The sequence below is a fragment of the Neovison vison genome, chromosome 7 (assembly GCF_020171115.1).
Source record: "Neovison vison isolate M4711 chromosome 7, ASM_NN_V1, whole genome shotgun sequence".
Classification (NCBI taxonomy): Eukaryota; Metazoa; Chordata; class Mammalia; order Carnivora; family Mustelidae; genus Neogale; species Neogale vison.
This window is the reverse complement of record NC_058097.1, coordinates 54,226,634-54,248,395: the sequence shown is the minus strand read 5'-3', so window position 1 is coordinate 54,248,395 and position 21,762 is coordinate 54,226,634. Positions and strand designations below refer to the sequence as shown.

Sequence of the window (21,762 nt, the reverse complement as noted above, 5' to 3'; positions counted from 1 at the left end):
GCGTGGCGCACGGGGTGGGAGCGGAGCCCAGGCCGGGTGCAGGCGCTGCCGCCAGTGAGAACCGGGGCCCGGAGCTGAGCGGGGTTTGGCTGGGACTGGAACCGGAGCGCGCGGGCCCTGACCTTCGCCCTCTGACCTTTCCCCCTTGCAGGCGACCATGGGGAACGTCTTGGCCGCTAGCTCGCCGCCAGCAGGGCCGCCGCCGCCTCCCGCGCCCGCCCTCGTGGGACTGCCGCCGCCTCCGCCTTCTCCTCCCGGCTTCACGCTGCCGCCGCTCGGCGGCGGTCTGGGTGCTGGGGCTGGCGCGGGTCGAGGTTCGGAACGGACCCCCGGTGCTGCGGCCGGCAGCGCCGCAGGGACCGCGGACGATGGGGCCTGCGGCTGCCTGCCCAACCCCGGCACGTTCGAGGAGTGCCACCGGAAGTGCAAGGGTGAGGGGCGACAGACCTGGCGGGGGTGTGAGGGCCCGGATCTCGGGGGGGGGGGGAGCCCTCAGAGGACCTTGGGAATTGGCACGGACCATTGGAAACCTGTAACAGAGCGTTAGGCGTTGACGTTAGGATCGAATGGTGGAACGTTGGACTTGGGACGTAGAACGATGGGACCGGATGGTGGAACCTCAGGATGGAGTGCCAGAGCTGCCGAGCAAAGCCCTAGGGACTTCAGGGAACCCCGGGGATCAGCCAAGCCAGACTTCTTATGTGATCGGGAAGGAAACTGAGACCCAAGGTCACAGTGTCAGCAAGGGTCCAGTGCCGGGGCCGGGGTGAGGGGGGTGAACCCAAGACTTCTGGATCTTGGACAATTATGATAGCAGAAGTAGAGGTGACTTTCAGAGGAGTGTTCTGGCATTCAGTATATGTTAACTCATGACATCCTTGTAATGTTTCCATGTGGTGAGCTTACACATGACATCTTACAGGAGACAAGTTTAACACAGAGAGTTAAAGTGACTTGCCTTGGGTCACATGGGTAGTAAGCAGTGGCACTGGGATTTGGATGCAGGCAAAGAAAGGCCCTGGTCCTGGTCCTGAGTATTAGCTTAGACCGTCTCTTTATTGGTTGAGGTGCTTTGTGGGATGTTTTGCTTGTGGGTCCCTGGAAGGAGGACAGCTGGGATGGTAGGGAAGGAAGGGGTGAGAGTTGGCTTGTTTGCCTTGGGGTGTGTATGGAGGGTGACAGCATTTCTCTTCTTCAGAGCTATTTCCCATTCAGATGGAAGGTGTCAAGCTCACAGTCAACAAAGGGTTGAGTAACCATTTCCAGGTGAGCCTTCCAGGTGCCCATACTCTCCAGAGTCATCCTAGCCATCTCCCTGCACCTACACCTACAACCCCCTCAATCCCCCTTAAAGGGCTAGGCTCTTTGGCACCTGAAAAGACTCAGAGACACAATGCCAGTCTGACTGCTCATTGGGTCCAGTGGAAGTGTTTAGGACCCAGAACCCAGGGATGCCCCTCCACCAGACAGGAGTGAAGTACGGGTAGGTAGCCTTGTCTGCAGTTTATCTTTTCTTCTGGCGTCTAATCTAGTCAGGCTGAACCTCTCATTCTTTGCCCCCTGCCCTACCCAGAGCTGCCTGTCTTTCTCCACGGCGGGGAAGCCAGGTTGGCAAGTATCCCCATCCCAGGCTGGAAAGGAGCTTTGCTGGGGGCAGGTTCAGCTGGGTTTATTGGGGTTGGCCCACAGACTCCTCCCCACAGCCTTCCCTCCTCTCCCAGGTGAACCACACAGTAGCCCTCAGCACAATTGGGGAGTCCAACTACCACTTCGGGGTCACGTACGTGGGAACAAAGCAGCTGAGTCCCACAGAGGTGAGGTTCCTTTTGACATTTGTTCATTTTATCATCTTCTAACCAATATGTAGCCAAGCACCAGGCAGAGAAAAGGTTGAGCTGCTAGGGGTGTTGGGAAGTGGGACTGTTTCTCGAAAATGCTTTGGAGCATGGTCACTCTTTCATCCTGAAGCGCCGTTCTCTGCCCAGCCCTGTGCTAGGTCAGAGCTGGGGGACACCAGACAGGGATGACCCAGAGTAGGCAGAACTGAACTGTACATCATGCAGGGCTTTCTCTAGGGGGCAGTGGAGAGCCATTGAAACATTTGGATGGGGACAGGCATGACCAGATTTATGCGCTAGGACCATCCCTCAGGCTGCCGTTCAGAGGCTGAGTTACGTTCAGAGGCTGAGTTACGGAATGCAGGTGAAACCAGAGGCGTGGAAGGAGGCAGGACTGAACTAGATCTCTGCTTATACCAACTATTGCCATTCAGTAAATCCGTTTATTTCACAAACCTTCACTGTACTCCATTCTGTGCCCAGCCCTGTGCTGGGCAGTGTGGGGCCAGAGCAGTGGCTGAAACGGCCCTGGGGTTCACAGTCTTGTAAAGAAAGGGAACAGATCTGTCCCCAGAGAGTGACAGTCCAGGGTAACCAGGACTGAAATGCGTGGGGTCGGGGGGAGCCCAGAGAGGCACCTGACTCAGCCTAGGTGATCAGGGAGGGCTTCCTGGAGGAGGGGACCTTAGTCCGATGTTTTTTGAGGCTAGGCTTCTCACCTAGGCTCACCACACAATAGCTAGGCCTTTGACTTCTGACCTTGCCTCTGTGCCACAGGCATTCCCTGTGCTGGTGGGTGACATGGACAATAGCGGCAGCCTCAACGCTCAGGTCATTCACCAGCTGGGCCCTGGCCTCCGGTCCAAGATGGCCATCCAGGTGAGTGGGAGCCAAGTTAGCTGCTCCCCGCGCCGCCCCGAGCACCCAGCAGCCCTCTACACTCTCCTTCCCTGCCCCCTACAGACCCAGCAGTCAAAGTTCGTGAACTGGCAGGTGGACGGGGAGTACCGGGGTTCTGACTTCACAGCAGCCGTCACTCTGGGGAACCCAGACGTCCTGGTGGGTTCAGGTAAGAGGCATGGGACATGGAGGGAGTCCGGTCTCAGTCGCAGCTTTCCCGGCGAATCCATTCTCTGCTCCAGAACTCCTTTTCTACTGTCTAGAAATGGTCAGGGGCAGGAGTGATTTTGAAACACCGGACAGGATAGCACAGGAACCAAGCAAGTCAATTTCAAAGCCAGCCCTAGCCCCTGGCTTCATGGCAGCTGTATGCTAGTGCCCTTGCCCCTGGGGGGCCTTAGTTTCCTTGTCTGTGATGTTGGGCTATCTCACTAGGCTGTTGAAGAGGTTATGTTCTTTCGTGTGACAGACTTCAGGGGGCAGGGGGCCCGTAACGGGTCCCAGGGGAATGTGGGCTGCTTCTGTTACTTGTGGGGCTCTGGGGTGCTTTCGGTGCAGGGATCCCTGGGGTTGGGTGGTGGGGGTCCACGTGCAGTTCGGGCAGGTAATCGGATCCAAGACAGAAGCTGACAAGGAAAGTTCCTGTTTGGGTTGGCGTAGACAGGGACCGCCTGACTTGCGCCTGTCCGTCTAGTCTCTTCTTGGTTCCCCTTTTTTTGGGTTTTTTTTTTTTTGGTCTCTGGCTGTTTGTCTTTGATTTCTTGACATTCAGCATGAGAGTTGCTGGGGTGTGCATTTTGTACATTCCATGCACCAAGGGGAGGGGAGGGAAACCAAGGAAAGCATTCAGCTTGTTCTCTGGGCACTTCCATTCCAGGGCACCTGGACACAAGCATTTTAAAAAAGGATGTCCGGTCATGGGGGCTTAGAAAGTGGAGGGCTTTGGGAGGGGTGTGTGGGGTCCTCAGAGAAAGCCTCCCTGCGTAGGTGATATCTGATAAAAGATCAAAGAGGTGAGGGCAGGTGCCAAGCAGGTTTGTGGGGAAAGAGCTCTTCAGCCCAGCACAGCAGCCAGTGCAAAGGCCCTGAGGCAGGGCCCTTGATTGGATTGCCAGAAGGGGGGTGGCAGAGAGGGAGAATTGGAAGTCACAGGGGTGAAAGGCCCAAATCAGCTGAGGCTCTGTAGGGCTTGACCCTTGACTCTGAATGAGTCAGGAGCCACGTGGAAGATTGCAAGCGTGAGAGGGACAGGAGCTGACTTGGCTTCTAACGGGACCCACCGTGCTACCCCATAGAGAGCAAACTGTGAGGGGCTCTATCTCGGGGTCAGTGGAGGGGTGAGGAGTGGTCAGGCCCATCCACTTTGAAAGCGGAGCCCATGGGGTTGGCTGGTGATTGGGTGTGGGAGGTGAATGAGAGGAGTCGGGATGACCCCGCAGGTCCGGGCTTGAACAATGGGAAGGATGGGAGTGTGGGTTCCTGCGTTCACGTCTGTCCTGCTGCCATTTGCTCAGCCTTGGAGGGCCAGGTCTTGGGCACTCAGTGGCTTTGTGAAGGCAGGAAGCCCGAATCCCAGGGAGAGCCCTCGGTTCTGCCTGCTGGAGGCTAAGGATCCTCGGGCGGTGTGGGCTCTGAGCCCTCCACCCCAAGGAAGAGAAGGGGCTACCCTGGCAGGGAGGAGGGCAGCAGCCAGAGGGGTGAGGAGAGAGGGAAGGGCCATCCCGCCGAATCCAGGGGCTGGAGGGAGCTGGGTATGCAGGGCGTCGCGGGCGAGGCTGCGCCCACAGGTCCTGCGGGGGCATGAGGAACCTCAGGAAGAAACGTGTTCTGTCCCTGCCAACCTGACATCGTCGCCCGCCTTCTGCTCACGTGCTCCCTGCAGCTGGGCCACATGAGCTTTCCTGAGGCTTTCTGGAACCGCTGCTTTCTTTCTCCCCCATGACCTATCCCCGTGCGGTCCCTGCTGCTTGGAGCTCTTCTCTCTGGTCTTGACGTGGCTGAGTGAGTAGTTTCAGGACACAGCTCACTTCTTCCACAAGGAAAGCAATGCACGGTCTGCATCGCATCGTCTCCTGTCGCCCCACACCCCACTGGGGCTTCGCAGTGCATCCCCCTCCCAGGGATGTCCTTGCTCTGATCACCTGCCTCCCACACTAGGGTGGCAGCCCTTCTGGGACAGGAACTTGCTTGTCTCACTTGCCACCATGCGCCGAGTGCCTGGAACCGTGCCAGGAACAGAGCAGGCACTGAGAAAATCACAGACGAGAGAGCAAGTGGTGGTAGCGGTACATCCCGTGTGTTGCTTCCTGCCCGCGGTCAGGGCCCTAGGCGTGCGATGCGCGTCCTTTCCTTCAGCCATTCTAGGCACTGGGAGTAGAGCAGTGAGAACGGCTTGTTGGATTCTGTCAACAGCCCTGTGAGGTAGGTGCTGCCATCGCCCTCCTCCTGCTGAGATCCAAAGAGGGGACACGCTTCCCAAGGACGCGCAGCAGGTTAGACTCCGGAATCCGGGCTTTTCTCTGGCCCTGGGCACCCCACCCCCATGTGTACTCGCCGGCATCGTCCCCTGCTTCCTAGCACTGGCCTCGGGGTCCCTCTTCCTCGGAGCCCAAGGCCACTGAGGGCATTTTTCATCTCTTAAGCTCTTTTCGTTTCCTCTGATGAGACTGATAACATCATCTGTCACGGGCACAGAAGCGGAGACCCCTCTGGCACAAGACCGGAGTGGGAGAATCCGTCTTCAGCCCTCAGCGTAAGGCCGGGTGCACAGTTGGGGTTCTCCCTGTGTTGGAGCGCCGTGTCCTACAGCGGGCAGGGGCTGTCCCTTTTCCTGTCACCCATTTCACAGGTGAAGAAAAGGAGGCCCAGGGTGGAGTCAGGCACTCAGGCTCACACAGCAGGAAACCCAGGAGCTGGACTTCGAATCATGGCCTAACCCAAGGGCCTGTATTCCTTCTCGGTTCCCCCACTGTGGCCTCGGGCACCTCCCGAGAAGCTAGCGTGCGCCTAGCCAGTGACTTGAGACAGCCCTCTTGGGAGGGCGCATTTTATTCTAGCTTTTCTTACATTTTATTTATTTATTTGCTTGAGAGAGAGAATTAAGGGGAGGAGCAGAGGGAGAGGGAAAAGCAGGCTTCCCACTGAGCAGGGTTTCAGACTCGTGAGGTCCTTCACAGCTACTCCCCACACCGCAGAATGGCCCCCACTTGAGAAGTGCAGGCCCTCTCGGGGAGCCCCCAGGGCCTCGGGGGGAGGCAGGGACGACCAGGACGACTGGGTGTGGATACAAGTGGGAGGGACCAACTGGGTTCAGGGACCTCGGGTACAGGAAGGAGGGAGAACTGTGAGGAGCTACAAGCAGGTCAGCCCCCAGGGGAAGGGGCCCAGGGAATGGGCTTGGGGAGCAGGGAGAAGGGGGTTAACCAGGGAAACAAGCCAGGTTCCATGGGGAGCGGGAGAGGGACAGGCAGTGGAGAGCATGTTCTGACCCCAGTTTTCAGACTCTCAGTGGTCTCTGTATCCCCGCCAGTTGCAGGGCAGGGGGAAGGTGAATGCAGGGAGTTCAGGGTGCGGGGGATGACTGCCCTGGTCCCATGGTGACCACAGCTCCTACCAGGGGCATGCTGTACAGAAGTAGCCAAATCCAGGAAACACTGAGGTGTGAATACGTAGTTGGCTGGATTGAGCAGGGGAGAGGACATGCTGGGCGGGAGGAATAGCGCGTGCACAGGGAAGAGGGAGCTCATTGTGTTGCGCTGCCCAGGGGGACATGGCTGGCTGTGTCTTGGAAAGAGAAGGGTTCGGGTTTGAAGCTGGGGCCTAGCCATGCAGGACCCTGCGGCTGGTCTCCTGGGCAAGGGGAGCCATGGCAGATTCTGAGCAGGAGGAGAACGGGATGTGAGGCCTGTATATGAATAGGATCCCTCTGTGTTGCAGGCGTGATAGCTTGGAGAGAGCGAGGCAGAACAGGAGATCGGAGGGAGGTTTGGGGGTCCCCCAACTCTAAGTCCCAGTAGGTGTCAGAGCTGAGAGGTGGGGGCCCTGAGTTGAAGTCCCAGTCTCTCTGGGAGCACAGACAGTTCCTCTTCCCTTAGGGGCCATGTTTCCCCTGCACTGAATGAGGGGACAAGCCCAGCTCAGGGCATGCCAAGAGTGGCCTCACTGCTGGCTGGATGGGCTGATCCCAGTCTCCTGCCCTTGTGGGGAGGGAATGCATAGCAAGGCTCACAGAAGCCCAAAGGGGGCTCCTGACCGCACGTTCCCCAGAAGACACAGCACCAGAGCCATGACCATGAACCCTCAGCCTCCCCAGCCCGATGGCAGCCTCCATCTGGAATGGGAGAGGCCTCTGACCCTGTGCACCCGTTCCCGCTCTGTCCTGTCCCTGTCCCAGTGTCCTGGCTCTCCCCTTGCCCGTCAAGCCTCTGCTCTCAGCTCTTCCCCTGTTCCTCTGTGTCCCTGCCCTGCCTTCCCCTTTTTTCTGTCCTCTTCCTCGCTGGCTCATGACCTCAGCCCAACTATGTCCTCTTAGTTTCCCCTGGCAATCTCCCAGCCTTCTCTCCCTCACTTTCTGATTCTGTTTCCACTTCTTTACGTAATTCCCTCATTTTTTCCTTCATCATCACTCCCTCTCCGACTCTCTCCCTCCCAGTTCTCCTATAGCTCGCATTCGTGGTGTCTACTCTCCAGGGCTGCGGAGATTCTAGGCGTGAAAGTGTCAGACCCTGGCTCTAGGACTCCAGCCCAGCAGCGGGCAGTCACTTGTTAGCCACTCCCAGGAGGCAGGGGGGTGCCAGCTGTAGGCCTCAGCTTGGCCAGTCCTAGCGATCCCGAGCACCGGACACTGCCCTGCTCCTTAGGCACTCTGTGAGACCCCAGTGCCATCTCGGGAGGTAGTCCCGTTCACAGAGAAGTGACCCCAGTGGCCTGCCGTTACTCCATCCGTCAGTAGTGGGGCTGGGGTTGGAACCCAGGCTGTCTGGCCCCCTGAGGTGTGCTTATCACAGCCCTGCCCTCCAGCCTCTCCCCAGTGGCAGAGGGTGAAGAAGCCCAGATTCTGCCCCTGGCGTAATCTTGTGACGGCGGGTCAGGGACTTGCTCTCTTAGCCTCTGCAGATGGTGCCAAATGAATGCCCGCCTCGTGGGGCCTGGGAGGCCCGAGGGGTAGGCCCTGAGCCCCCAGCAGGGACACACCTGGAGGGCTGCCTAGAGCAGGAGTCTGGCTCCGCAGAACCTGACCACAAGCTGATGTGACACCCCCTCCTGCCCCCATCTCACCTGCAGGAATCCTCGTGGCCCACTACCTCCAGAGCATCACGCCGTGTCTGGCCCTGGGTGGGGAGCTCGTCTACCACCGGAGGCCGGGAGAGGAAGGCACTGTCATGTCTCTAGCTGGGAAGTACACATGTGAGCCTGGGGGCCGGGGGGCGGGGCCAGGGGGCAGGGTCCTGGCTTCCACGTTCCCGAGCCCCCTTGGTCACCTGCACCCGTCCCCTCCCTTCTGCCTGCTCTGTCACAGTGAACAACTGGTTGGCAACGGTAACCCTGGGCCAGGCGGGCATGCATGCCACCTACTACCACAAAGCCAGTGACCAGGTGAGCCGGGTTGGGGCTCCATGGGGAGGGCATGCTGTGTGGGCATGGGCAGTCAGGGCCCCCCATGCCCCCCACCACCAGGCGTGACCCCGGGGGTCCGGCCTGGGAAGCTGACTATTGCACGTCACCATGGCCCCTCCAGCTGCAGGTGGGTGTGGAGTTCGAGGCCAGCACAAGGATGCAGGACACCAGCGTCTCCTTCGGGTACCAGCTGGACCTGCCCAAGGCCAACCTCCTCTTCAAAGGTACAGGCCTTGGTTTCCCCGCTTGGAAACAAGGCGTCAGGTGATTCGGGCCAGAGTGTGCCTGTAGGCCTAAGCAGGTGGTGGAGGGGTGCATGCCGCCCCTTCTGGGGGGACGCTTGTTGAGAAGGCGGGTGCCTGGCCCTGGGCTTGGCACCCACCACATCCACTCCTCGCCCGGCCACTAACCCCGCCCCACACTTGCTCCTCCTTTTCATTTTCTCACAAGTGGGAGGCAGCTCAGGGGGCCCCTAGGCCACCCCACGCCTCTGCCCAGAGTAGAGACGAGCTCCCCCAGTGCACTATCACAGCCCCCGTGCTGGGCCAGCTCTGAGTCTGATGATAAGTTCCGAGCCTTTCTTGGACCTCAGCAGTTCTCAGGTTGGCGGTGTGTGAAGGGTGGCCCAGGAAGCCGCCTCCAAGCATCCTCGGGCAGGGCTCCCGCAGGCAGCAAGGAGGCCCCGGGAACTTACTTGCCTCTGAAGCTGACCCTCCATGCCGGCCTCTCCATCCCTGTCTCTGTGGTCAGCCTGGCGCCGGAGGCTCGGTTTGGGTTTCAGCTCTGCTGTTCCTCTGCTCCCGTGGCCCCACACCCATGTCTGGCACACGACCCCTAGGGGGTTGTTTGTGCCGCAGATACTGAGCACCTGCCGTGTGCCCAGGCCAGGCCCTATCCTACCAAGGCTCTGGGTGGGGGTGAGACAGACTCATTTCCAGAGAGTGAAGACCTGGTGTGGTCAGGATCGGGATGGGAGGGGCCCGTGGTGTGGCCGAGGGCTTCGGGGCAGGAGGGGTTGTCATGCTAGGGAAGGGAGGATGGTGAAGCCAGTTGCTCTCAGGGCCCAGAGAACTTGGGGTTCGGGAAGAGATTTCCAGGTGTGGTCAGAGGTCTAGAAGCCAGTAGTCTGGCTGGTGGGTATCCAAGGTGGCCTGGAGCATGACTCCACAAGGATGGGGCGGGAAGCTGACTCGCAACACAGCTGTCTCCTTGCAGGCTCCGTGGACAGCAACTGGGTCGTGGGCGCCACATTGGAGAAGAAGCTCCCACCCCTGCCCCTAACGTTGGCCCTCGGGGCCTTCCTGAATCACCGAAAGAACAAGTTCCAGTGCGGCTTTGGTCTAACCATCGGCTGAGCCCCTCCTGGCCCCCACCTTCCACCCTTCCTCCTTCAAATCCCACCTCCCCCTCCCCCTGCCATGGAGGGGAGATCTGAGCCCTCCTCCCCGTCCCTTCCCTCCCTCCTCGGGGGCCAAGGGGGGCAGTGGAAAGGAGGGGGCCCATCACCCCAGCAGCTGAGGGGGGTAATTCTGGAACCACGGGCGCTCCAGGATTCGGAGCACTAGGGGCAGGGCGCCCAGTGGGCCTGAAGTCCTGGAGGGGATTCCAGAATCGAGGGGCATGCCGGATTCTGAGCACCAGGGGCAGAGGCGGCCAGACAACCTCAGGGAGGTGTTGGGGCATCCCAGTCCCCCCAAAGGGCCCTGGGCCTGGCCCTGTGGGGGCAGTAAGAAGAGGAGCTTCCCCAGCCCCGGTCAGTCCGCCTCCACCCACTTTCCCACCCATCCCTCAGTATAAATCATGTTTATAAGTTATGGAAGAACTGGGACATTTTACAGAAAAAAAAAAAAAAAACCAACAAAAAATATACATGAGAAAAGTGAACTGGGTGGCATCTGTTCTGTGTGTGTCAGCCCCACTTTTCCCGTCTGTGCAGACGGACCTCACAGGGGCCAGCAGGGGGCGATGCAGGGCGGGGCCAGGAAGCCCAGCCTGGCCTGAGCTCATACATCCTCCCTGTGACTTGGGTGACTTCGGCTGGGACATCACAGGCCCGCCCTCACCAGCAGGGCTGGGTCTTGTGGTCACACCCCAGCTTGGCCAGGCCAGAGAGGCTGTCAGAAGACTCCCCCGCCAACTACAGGAACAGGGGTGATGTGTCTGTCGCAGGAATCCGGGTGCAAGCTGGGACTCCCGTGGGCTTTTTGGATTCCAAAAGAGGCAGAGGATGATGTATTAGGACCTCTTTGTGACAGAAGGCCAGAGCCCTCAGAAGCCTCACAAGGATCACAGCACCTGGAAAGACCTCAGAGCCTGTTAACACTGCCTGAGGGGGCAAAGGGCTTCTGGACTTCTGGGCCTCAGGAGAGGTCCTGGAGTCCGACCCTGGGCTGGCTACAGACTTATTGGCTCACATAGGTGGGGGGGAGGTAGAGGTGTGGATTTTGTCCACCCAGCGTTCGTTCCAGTAAACTCTCCCACCCCTGACTTCAGACAGGAACAGAAACCCTGCCTGGCATGCGCACACATGCATGGGGTTTGGGTTTGGGGAGGGAGGCCCTTGAACAGAGATGACCCAGAGAAGCCACCCCGTGGGACACAGCAGAGCAGTAATGAGGCCTGGCCCTCCTCTCCTGTGTGCGCCCCCCCCCCCCCTGCCTCAGCTGAAGCTAGGCTTCCCAGTGGGACAGCTGGGACTCACCAGCCTGCCTGGGAAGATGACCCAGTGGCTGGGTAGGTGACAGTGCTCCTGGGGCCGATCAGAGCAGGTCGTGCCAGGAACAGCTCTCGGGATTTTGTACGCACACAGCTTGCATCACCGGATGGTGGTGTAAGTGTGACCGTTTTCCTAGGTCTTGTGGACCAAGAAGTAGGGTGGTCAGATAGCCTTGATCATTCGCCCAAGGTCATGCAGTTGGCAGAGCCCCGATTTAGGGCCAGACTGTTTTGTTCCAGAGTCCGCAGTCCACAAAGCTGGGATCTACAACGTTGGTTAGGGAGAAGGGCTGGGATCTTCATTCTGCAAACGGGCAGGGGAGCTCAGAGAGCTGCTCGCCTATGCCTAAGGTCACAGCCAAAGAGGGATGGAGGAGGGACACCTGGGTGGGTCAGTTGTCAAGCGTCTGCCTTCATTTCGGGTCATGATCCCAGAATTCTCGAGCCCCTCATTGGGCTCCCTGCTTGGCAGGAAGCCTGCTTTTGCCTCTCCCACTCCCCTTGTTTCTATTCCCTCTGGCTGTCAAATAAATAAAAATCTAGAAAAAGAGAGAGAGCAAGGACCAAAACCCAGGTTTACACAGTCCCCACCCCTCCCATCCTGTCCGTTTGGACCTCTGGAGCCCTTCTCCCTAAGTCCCAAGAGTCTGGACTTCTAGCCATCGCCCCTCAGAACCCAGGAATCCAAGCCCCTCAGGCTTCTCTTTTCCTCTGACCCAGGATTTGGGCCCCCAGTCCCCATTCCAAATTTTATTTATCCATCCACAGGAAAAGAAGAAGGAGGGGAATGGGCGCTTCCTTTCCCTGGTGTTCCTAGCCCCCCAGAACGGAGGAAGGTGCCTGAGTTACTGGGTAAAATGTCACCTCCCTTCGGGGAGCCGTTGGGGGTTCATCACACGGCCTCCAACCCCCACCTCCTTCCCCCTGCCTGCTGCGTGAAGGGGTGGGGGGTACAGCCCACCTCGTGACTGGGGGCTGGCCCAGCTTGATGCGGCCCAAGAGGAGTGGGCGGGGCAGGGGGAACAGTATAATTGGACGAGTCTGGAATCCCTGAGTCCTACTCAGCCCAAGCAGAGGCGAAGGAGGAGGTTCCCCGGAGCCGGTGAGAAACGGAGTTGAGAGCACAGAGATCTGCTCAGAGCTAGTGTGAGGGACGAGCTGGGGCGGGGGACGGTCCTATCCCAGGGTCATGGGGAATGAGGAGGAAAGCCGGGGTCGGACCTAGGCAAGGAGTGGGGCACAGGGTCTTGGCTGGAAGGTTGGATGGGAGGAGCAGAACCTGGTAAAACTTATCAAGAGTCCACGAATGGTCAGTGTCATTTATTGAACACTTCCTGGATGCCCCCTCAGATCTCCATTAGTGGGAGATGCGGGGGCAGGGGTGGCAGCCAGATAACTAGAGCACTCATCTTTTCGGGAGGACTTTTCAATGAGAATTAAGTTAGCCGGTAGGTGGAAGGTGACATTTGGATGTGAAGCTGGGGCTTAGGATGTGAAGGGAGAATGAGAAATGTGAGGCCAGAATTTATAAGCCACTGTTGGGACTCACAGGGAACACGGGGCAGGTAAGTGGAATTTGAACCCTCCAAGAGGCGGTTGGAATTTGGGCGGTGGAGGCCGACCTGAGGATGGGGAGATAAGACAATGAGGGAGTTAAATAAACAATGGAGGGACGGTTTGGTAAATGTTTGTGATTGGATTAGGCTGATGTAGATCCTGGGGCGACGGGCGTGATTGGGAGGATGGGGCTCCGGGTGGGAGGGGTCCCCGCTTGCTGCAGATTGACGTGTCTCACTCAACCTGACCCATCGCAGGCTGGAAGATGAAGGTTCTGTGGGCCGCGCTGGTGGTCACGCTCCTGGCAGGTATGTGGGCGGGGCTTGCTCCGGTCCCTGCCCTTGCCCCTCCCATGCACACCTGTACCCCCATTTCATCCCTGGGTCCCTCCTCCTGCTGCTATGTCGTCGTCGAAGGGAGGCCCAGGTGCGAGGCCTCACGTCCACTGGCTCTGAGCGGCTTCTTTTACTCTCTCTGGGCCTCAGTTTCCCCACCCTTAAAAACAGTTCTAATGCACTGTTCTCGGGCAGACACAGAGCTCCAGATTGGTGTCCGCTGTGACTAGTTCTCTTCACAGCATGGGTCCTGCATGCAGCAGCACAGACCCTCAATATATACCCCTCCCCAGGGCGCCTGGGTGGCTCAGTGGGTTAAGCCGCTGCCTTCGGCTCAGGTCATGATCTCAGGGTCCTGGGATCAAGGCCCGCATCGGGCTCTCTGCTCAGCAGGGAGCCTGCTTCCTCCTCTCTCTCTCTGCCTGCCTCTCTGCCTGCTTGTGATCTCTCTCTCTGTCAAATAAATAAATAAATAAATCTTTATACCCCTCCCACCTGCTCCTTGCCTGCCAGTGCTCTGAAGAAGCCTGGGAGCATTTATGGAGCACCTGCTCTGTACCAGCTACTCTGTGCCTGGTGGGGGTGATGGCAGTGAACTTGATTCTGTGCAGGATGCTGGGCCGATGTGGAGCCAGAGTCCCCACTGGAGGGGGAGCCGAAGGTGGAGCGGGAGCTGGAGCCTGAGGCCGGGTGGCAGGCTGGTCAGCCCTGGGAGCTAGCACTGGCCCGCTTCTGGGATTACCTACGCTGGGTGCAGACCCTGTCTGACCAGGTGCAGGAGGACGTCCTCAGCAACCAGGTCACCCAGGAACTGACGTGAGTGCCCCTGCCACTCCCAGAGGCCAGTGCCTTCTGGACCCCTGGCTGTCCCCGTTCTGGGTTTCTTTGTGTCCCTGCCACCAACTCTTTGGCATCTCTGCTCATGTCTTGCTTCCTCTTTTACATTTTGAGCTCCTGGCTTGATGGACCCTCCCTGTCTCTGGCCACCCATTGTCACACCCTCATCTTTCATCTCTGCTTCTGCCCTGGCCCTGTTCCCATCTTGCCTCCCCTCCCTCACCCCTCCTGGGTTTTCCTGCTTCTCTCTCCCACCCTCCGTACACACTCGCTCCTGCCCTCTCGGCCCCCAGGGTGCTGATGGAGGAAACCATGAAAGAGGTGAAAGCCTACAGGGCGGAGCTGGAGGAGCAGCTGGGCCCCATGGCCTCGGAGACACAGGCCCGCGTGGCTAAGGAGCTGCAGGCGGCGCAGGCCCGGCTGCACTCGGACATGGAGGACGTGCGCAACCGCCTGACGCAGTACCGCGGCGAGGTGCAGGCCATGCTGGGCCAGAGCACCGAGGAGCTGCGGGCGCGCTTCGCCTCCCACTTGCGCAAGCTGCGCAAGAGGATGCTGCGGGACGCCGAGGACCTGCAGAAGCGCCTGGCCGTGTACCGCGCCGGGGTGCGCGAGGGCGCCGAGCGCAGCGTGAGCACCGTCCGCGAGCGCCTCTGGCCGCTGCTGGAGCAGGCCCGCACGCGGCACGCCAACCTGGGGGCCCTGGCCACGCAGCCGCTGAGAGAGCGTGCCGACGCCCTGGGCCAGCAGCTGCGCGGGCGGCTGGAGGAGGTGCGCGAGCAGATGGAGGAGGTGCGGGCCAAGATGGAGGAGCAGGCCAACCAGATGCGCCAGCAGGCCGAGGCCTTCCAAGCCCGCCTCAAGAGCTGGTTCGAGCCCCTGGTGGAAGACATGCAGCGCCAGTGGGCGGGGCTGGTGGAGAAGGTGCAGGCGGCCCTAGGCACCAGCCCCACCACCGCAGCGCCGGTGGAGACACAATGAGTGGGCCCCGCCCGCGCCGCGCGGTATGCTCCGCCCCTGCCCGCACCCCCTGCTCCCCTGGCCCCGCCCCGACTGTCCTTGTGGAGGGCCCTCGCTTAATAAAGATTGACCAAGCCCCACCGCACCTGCTGGACGTCCGTGTGTGATTTCTCCCGACTTGGCGCCTCGGTTTCTCTTTGCGCCGCACGCTGGACGCGCAGTTCTGTCCTGTCCCCTCTGCTGTCCGTTGGCTCCCTTGTCACTTTCAGAGTCTCCCTTTTTACTCTGAGACGTGGTTCGAGACCAGATCCATCCCTAGGGTAGATACGGTGGTCACTCCTGACTACGGACGGGGATTGGGGGTGGGCTTGCTCAGCTTCGGAATACCTCCTCGGTGGAGCTGGGACCCCAAAGCCACTGCTGTCAGTTTTAAGCCCCTATTGTGGCTCCCGTCTTAACCTGATTCTGCCTCCTTCCCTCTCCTGGCTGCCGGGTCTGCTCTGGCTAAGGCTTCATTTTTCTGGCTTCCTGTTTCCCCCACCCCCCACCCCTGACCTCTTTGAACTCTTTCTCCTTCAGTTTATTTATTTATTTATTTGACAGAGAGAGATCACAAGTAGACAGGCAGGCAGAGAGAGAGAGGGAAGCAGGTTCCCTGCTGAGCAGAGAGCTCGATGCGGGACTCGATCCCAGGACCCTGAGATCATGACCTGAGCCCAAGGCAGAGGCTTAACCCACTGAGCCACCCAGGCGCCCACTCTCCTTCAGTTTTTCACAGCCCCTAGGTTTGCCTGTTTCTTCTTTCCCTTCTCCCCCTATCTGGGTTTGTCCTCTCCACCCTCTGTCTACTTGGGTCCTCTCTGGCTTTCACCTTCCGTCTGGGTTTACAGGTGTCGCCTTCAGAAGTGTGTTTCCCTGCCCCTTGCCCCCTCATCCTCCTTCCCTCTGCCTTCCAGCTGGGTGGCTGATGTCTATCCAACAAGCCTACTGGGTGCTAGATCCTGGCTGGAGAAAAGGTGGCTGCCCATCACCCCCACCCCCCATGAGGGGCTGCACCGCCCCACCCCCCAGGTAGGGTCCCCTGTTAGGAGTCCGTTGGTTGACACTCTGCAGCAGTAAGGACTGGGCCCCAGAGATTCCCGCTGGCATTCTCTCCCACCCCCTCAATTCTCAGAGGAGGGGAGCAGGGTTCCCAGCCCAGGGGACAGGCTGGGGCTTGAACTTGTACCTCCCAGGCCCAGCCTGTGTGCTCAACCGTGTGTCTCTTGCCTACTCTGCAATCCCAGCTTTTCCAGCTTCCCTGAGTGCCCTTGTGGAGGCTCTCGTCCCCATGCCCCAGATGACTCACAGCCTGGGTGAGGAGGAGAAGGGTCAGTAGGCTCAGAGGCAGGGGACCTAGTCCCAGCCAAGTGTGCTCCTGATTCACTATGTGCCCTGGAGTTTGGGACCAAGTCCTCTGAACCACAGATGGCAATGATGGGGGCTGGCCTCAGACATGTCTCTCCCTTGAAGAGCTGAATCTTGAATTCTCATGAAGACAGGTCTAGAGATAATGGCACAAAGTCCGGAGGAGTTTTGGGAGAACAGAGGCTGGCAGGGTGCTGTAGGGCAGAGGCTGACGCCCCACAGAGGTTTAGAGAGACAGCCTGGAGTCCAGAAAGTGGAGGAACAGAGAATACCACCACTACCACCACCACCCTGCCCCAGGCCTCAGGCCCTGGCTAAGCCATTGAATGGGCTTGGCTATGCCTCAGTTTCCCCATCTGTAAATGGAAACCCCCATAGCTAGAATGAGGAGGAGACTGGAAAAGCAAAGTTGTTATTCTATTCTAGTGGGGTGGGGAAGGAAGGGGAGCAGACCTTTGGGTGGATGTCTGGGGAATGCTAGGCTCGCAGGGGAAGCAGATGTCTGGGAAGGCAGCTGGGGGGCTGACAGGGACTAGATGCACTGAGCTGGCCAAAAGGTTGTCGCAATCCTGCCAGGGTCATGTCTGTGCGTCTCTTTCACAACCATCCCCCCAACCCCCAGGGCTGACACGTGGTTGTGGGGGCACAAGGCCAGCCAACCTCAAGTCTGAGGCCAGGGCCGCCCTCCCCACAGCTGCCAGGGATCACTGGCGGTCAAAGGCAGCCAGAAGAAGGGGGGAAGCATTTGGACTCCAGCCCTGAGGGACGGATGTGGTGGGAGGAGACCAAGGTGGGGAGGGCTGGTGCCAGGAGGGGCCAGAAGGGGTAAGGGCAGATGGAATGTTTACCAGGGGGCCCAGAAGCTCGCAGAGTGGGAGAGCAGAGAGCAAAGAGGGGCCTGGGGGGATGGATGGAGGCGCATACACTGTGGGGGGGCAGGGGGGGTCAGGCTGTGGAATGAAGACCCCAGAGCTTTACCTCTCTGACGCAGGGAGGGGGCGGGGTGGGGGCTTGAGGACTGATCTGAAAGTGAGACTGGAGGCGGCAAGGGGCTAGGAATGTGGGGGGCAGAGTAGGTGGCCCTTGAGTCCTGGAGGAAGTTGTTCCTGCTGAAGTGGCTTGCTAAGAAGGGGGGGCGGTGGAAGAGGAGTTCCAGTGAACTGAGTTACAGAGTTACTGAGTGCCTGAGAGACACCCGCTCCGACCCTGGCCTGGAGAAGGGTGTTCTGCAGGAGAGACCCTCGAGGGAAGATGGCCATGAGGAGAGACTTCCTGTGGGGAAGGGACTACCGGCAGGCTGAGATCCACCAACGGGCAGATTTGGAGGTGCAGGTGTGACCAGCAAGAGGCTTTAGGCCCAAGGGCTGTGCCTACGCCCACCTGACCCATCAACCCTCGCCAGCCCAGTCCGGCGCGCGGAAGAGGAAAACGTGGGTGGGCACAGGGGTTAGGCCATCTGCCAGAGGCTTAAGGGGAGGGATTAACCTGCCCCGCCCCCTCCCCAGTCCGATAAAGGCCTGAGCCGGGCCAGCACCTCCCACCCGTGCTCGCCTGCGACTGATCAGGTCGGTGCTCGATACCCCGGAGGGTTGCCCCTCCAAGAGCACTAGAAAGGGGGTGGAAGGAACTCCGGGGAGGGAGAAGGCGGGGGGTCACTAATCACTCCCCGCCCCCCCACCTGCTTCTGCTTCCAGAGTGCCCCTCCGGCCCAACCATGAGGCTCTTCCTGTTGATACCCCGGAGGGTTGCCCCTCCTAGAGCACTAGAAAGGGGATGGAAGGAACTCCGGGGAGGGAGGAGGCGGGGGTCACTAATCACTCCCCGCCCCCCCACCTGCTTCTGCTTCCAGAGTGCCCCTCCGACCCAACCATGAGGCTCTTCCTGGCGCTCCCGGTTTTGGTGGTGGTTCTGGCGATGGTTTTGGAAGGTAAAAGTGAGATAGAAGAATATGAGAGTTTGAGCTTTGGAAGCCTGAGGCTGGCCCCGAGCTTGCAGGCCGAGCTTGAAGGACCCTCGAGAGCTCTGGGGCCTCTTCTGGGCCCTGGTTTTCCTCTCACTCTCACCGATCACTCCACCCCTAACGGCGCCAGGTGGGTGAGGGCTCTCTTAAGGGGCGGTCTCGCCTGTGGCTAATCTGCCGTGGCAAGCCCTAGCAACCGATGATTTATGGACTGGTACCTCCAGGATTGGCTGTCTTGCTTTTACAGCCTGGAAAGGGGAGGGGGAAGGCAGTGCTGAGAGTAAGCTAATTCCTCGCAGCCTGAGCTCCATCTGGTCGCGTCAGGACCCTCTCCCCGCCTCCGAGTCTAACACAGTGACTTCCAAGAATCACTTTCAAGGATCCCCTTTCCCACCCCTGAAATGTCATCGCAAGGGCTCCCGATACTGAAATTTTTGTACCCCTGCCCGTCTTCTGGGCAGGCCCAGCCCCCACCCAGGCGGCCCCCGAAATTTCCAGCACTTTCGAGCGCATCCCGGATAAGCTGAAGGAGTTTGGTAACACCCTGGAGGACAAGGCCCGGGCAGCCATTGAGACCATCAAGCAGAGCGACATTCCTGCGAAGACCCGGTTAGGAACCTTCCCAGGGCTTGGGAGGGCTGGGGTAGATCACTAACAGATTGGGGAAACTGAGGCCTGGAGGGGCAGACAGCTTCCCTGTGGTCACAGCTGTATCCAAGGGTGCTCAGATGTGGGGGATGGACTCCTGACTCCCATCCTGCGTGGTGGTGGAAGACCGGCTGAGCTTGGAAGTCCATCTGACCCGGGTCCACAGGCCCGCAAAGATTCACCACTCTTTGTGTTATCTCAGGGTGGATGTGGATGAGCCTTTTTCTTCACCTGTGAAATGGGTGATTCTGAGAAGAAGCAAACTAGGGGATTTGCGTAATGCCTAGCTCATGGTAAATGCTCAGGAGGCTAGTTCAGCCAACTCCATTTCTCCACTTAGAGAATCATTCATTCATGAACAAATACCTATTGGGCGTCTGCTAAGTGTCCATGGCTGTTCCAGTGTGGGGAATAATAGTGATGAATGAGACGAAGTACCAGCCCACAGGGAACAGATTGTAAACCAGTGAGTGTCCAGGAGATGAGCCCAGAGAGGGCTGAGCACGGAGAAGACAACAAACGGGGGTGTAAACAACCGTGTGGGGCTTGAGCTCACAACCCTAAGATCAAGAGTCGCTTGCTCCACTGACTAAGCCAGCCAGGCACCCCCTTTCATATCTCCTTTTAAAGTATTACTGCTTCGGGGCGCCTGGATGGCTCAGTCAGTTAAGCTTCAGACTCTTGATCTCAGCTCAGGTTTTGATCTTGGGGTGGTGAGTTCAAGCCCCCATGAGGCCTGGTTGTCTTACTTACAAAAAAAAATAAAAAATAAGAGATCTGAGTGATTAGGAAAATCCAGCCAGGCCTAGAAACATGGGAAGAATGTTCTCTCCCTGAGCCAGGAAGATATGCACATAATCCAGGCCAGAGGGACAGCCTAGGCAAAGACAAGGAGGCAACAGAGGGCCCTTGAATAATCAGGGGACAGCTAGGCCAGAGCAGGCTTAGTAAAGAGATAGCAAGCCTTCAAACTGGGCCACAGTGGAGCCTTCTGACTTCAAAGGGCTCTGGTCGGTCTGGGAAACCCAGCCCAGGTCTCCTTCCAATCCCACAGATATGGGAACCATGCTCCTTCTGGCGGGAGGGGGTGGGGGGAAAGATGGGGTAAGGAGGCAAGATCTGGGCCCTTGAGGGAAGACGAAACACTGTGACTCCTTGTCTGTCTCTCCCTGCAGGAACTGGTTTTCTGAGACTTACAGCAAATTGAAGGAGCGGCTTAAAACTGCCTTCTCCTGAACCCCAGGAGAGTTGCCCCCACTCTGGGCTCTGTGCCCTGGAGGGGACTCCGAAATTTCCTGTATCCCGCCTCCTGCTGAGGACTTCGTGTTGCCCAAACCCACCCCCACCCTCCAATAAAAATCCTGTGGAGAATTCTGAGTGCTTCTTTGCTGTGAGGAGGGACTCAGGGTGGGACACGGTGGATTGGAGAGAGAGGCAAGGAGGCAAGTATATTAGGATTGTCTACTTGACCTGCACCGAGGACTTTGAACTTCATGGTCTCAAAAAAAATCCTCACGAGAAATTTGGGAGCGGGGCCCTGTTAATTCTGTGAGGGCACTGAGGCCCTGAGAGGTGAAGTCACTTGTCAGGAAGGGGAGAGCTGGATTGGACCCCCAGCCAGAGTTTACTGCTATGCTATATTCTTCCCTGGCCAGGTTGCCCAAGGTGTGGGACCTGGGGGGGGGGTCATTATCGTGCACGCAGCAGGTGTTTATTATTCTTAAAATGGATAATAAAGAGGGATGTGGAAGGAGCAAGGGTAGGACCTGGGCTAAAGCTCTGAAAGAGGTCTATCTACACAGTCCCCACCCTCCAACGAAGCTTTGACGTCCCCTCCTCCAGGAAGACCTCCTTAGCCCCCAGGCTGGGTCATCACTGCCTAGGGATGGGGCAGCTTTCCCACTTGACTGTGAGCCCCAGGAGGGCAGGGCTGGGGTGTTCATCACCACTGTCCCCAGGCACAGTCCTGCAAGGGACTGGGCGCACTGCAGGATCTCCGTACTACTCGGTGGAATAATTATTCTCAATTGGAAAAAAACACCTAAACATTACATTGTTTTAAAAATATTTATTTATTTAAGAGAGAGAAGGAGCACAGAGGTAGAAGGAGAGGGAGAAGCAGACTCCCCGTTGAATAGAGCCCCCAAGGTGGGGCTTGATCCAGGACCCAGAGATCACCGCCAGAGCCAAAGACAGACAGTCAACCAGCTGAGACACCCAGGTGCCCCTAAACATTACATTTTCACAAAACTCCTCTGAGGTAGGGGCTGTCACTAGCCCTATTTGACAAAGAAACTGAGGCACAGAAATCTCAAGTCACTTATGTGATGTCACACAGCCAAAAATGTGTAGAGCTGGGATTTGAGTGTAGGCTGGGGGTAGAGGGGAACAGTTCCAGCAGCCACATCCTTACTCCACTTTCCTTGTTCCTGAGTCACCAGTCAGACATGTCAGCTGTAATCTCTCTCTCTCTCTCTCTCTCTCTCACACACACACACACACACACAGCTGGCCCTGGGCCTCACCAGCATCATCCCCAGCATATTAAAATGTCCCTATAGGCGCCCGGGTGGCTCAGTCCGTTAAGCATCTGCTTTGGGCTCAAGTCATGATCCCAGGGTCCTGGGATCGAGCCCTGCATTGGGCTCCCTGCTCAGCAGGGAGCCTGCTTCTCCCTTTCCCTCTGCCTACCACTCCCCCTGCTTGTGCCCTCTCTCTCTGTCAAATAAATAAATAAAATATTTTAAAAAGAAAGAAAAAGAAACAGGAGAAGGCACATAGGGTGGTGTCATCGGTATAAACTGAGAACACGTGCCTGGGGAACAAGCTTGTGGCTGTGAGCTCTTCCAGTCTGAGGACAGCTCTGAGTCCATCGCAGGGATGCCCGAGGCGTGAGGGTGGGGAACAAAGGTGGGAAATAAATAAACGTAGGTCTCTGTACTCAGTGCCCTGTCCCCTCCAAATCAGTCCCCAAGCTCCTTATACTCCC

General features: G+C 58.4%; 3 protein-coding genes across 4 annotated transcripts; all 3 read left to right on the top strand.

Annotated features, from left to right (window-relative positions):
• Positions 1-10,238, top strand: TOMM40 (translocase of outer mitochondrial membrane 40). Its single transcript, XM_044257148.1, has 10 exons — positions 1-54; positions 152-431; positions 1,199-1,266; positions 1,722-1,814; positions 2,616-2,717; positions 2,802-2,907; positions 8,022-8,144; positions 8,257-8,333; positions 8,476-8,578; positions 9,570-10,238. The coding sequence occupies exons 2-10, from the start codon at positions 158-160 to the stop codon at positions 9,707-9,709; spliced, it is 1,086 nt and encodes a 361-aa protein (XP_044113083.1). The 5' UTR covers positions 1-54; positions 152-157; the 3' UTR covers positions 9,710-10,238.
• A 1,839-nt stretch (positions 10,239-12,077) lies between these two features.
• Positions 12,078-14,903, top strand: APOE (apolipoprotein E). Of its 2 annotated transcripts, none has more exons than XM_044257147.1 (4): positions 12,078-12,171; positions 12,884-12,934; positions 13,573-13,777; positions 14,092-14,903. In XM_044257147.1, the coding sequence occupies exons 2-4, from the start codon at positions 12,892-12,894 to the stop codon at positions 14,777-14,779; spliced, it is 936 nt and encodes a 311-aa protein (XP_044113082.1). In that variant the 5' UTR covers positions 12,078-12,171; positions 12,884-12,891; the 3' UTR covers positions 14,780-14,903. The 2 variants fall into 2 exon arrangements, with proteins under 2 accessions (XP_044113082.1, XP_044113081.1); XM_044257146.1 differs by having other exon boundaries at positions 12,132-12,215.
• Positions 14,904-17,662: 2,759 nt separating this feature from the next.
• On the top strand, positions 17,663-20,144 carry APOC1 (apolipoprotein C1). Its single transcript, XM_044260553.1, has 4 exons — positions 17,663-17,730; positions 18,015-18,092; positions 18,587-18,734; positions 19,949-20,144. The coding sequence occupies exons 2-4, from the start codon at positions 18,035-18,037 to the stop codon at positions 20,007-20,009; spliced, it is 267 nt and encodes an 88-aa protein (XP_044116488.1). The 5' UTR covers positions 17,663-17,730; positions 18,015-18,034; the 3' UTR covers positions 20,010-20,144.
• Positions 20,145-21,762: the final 1,618 nt, after the last annotated feature.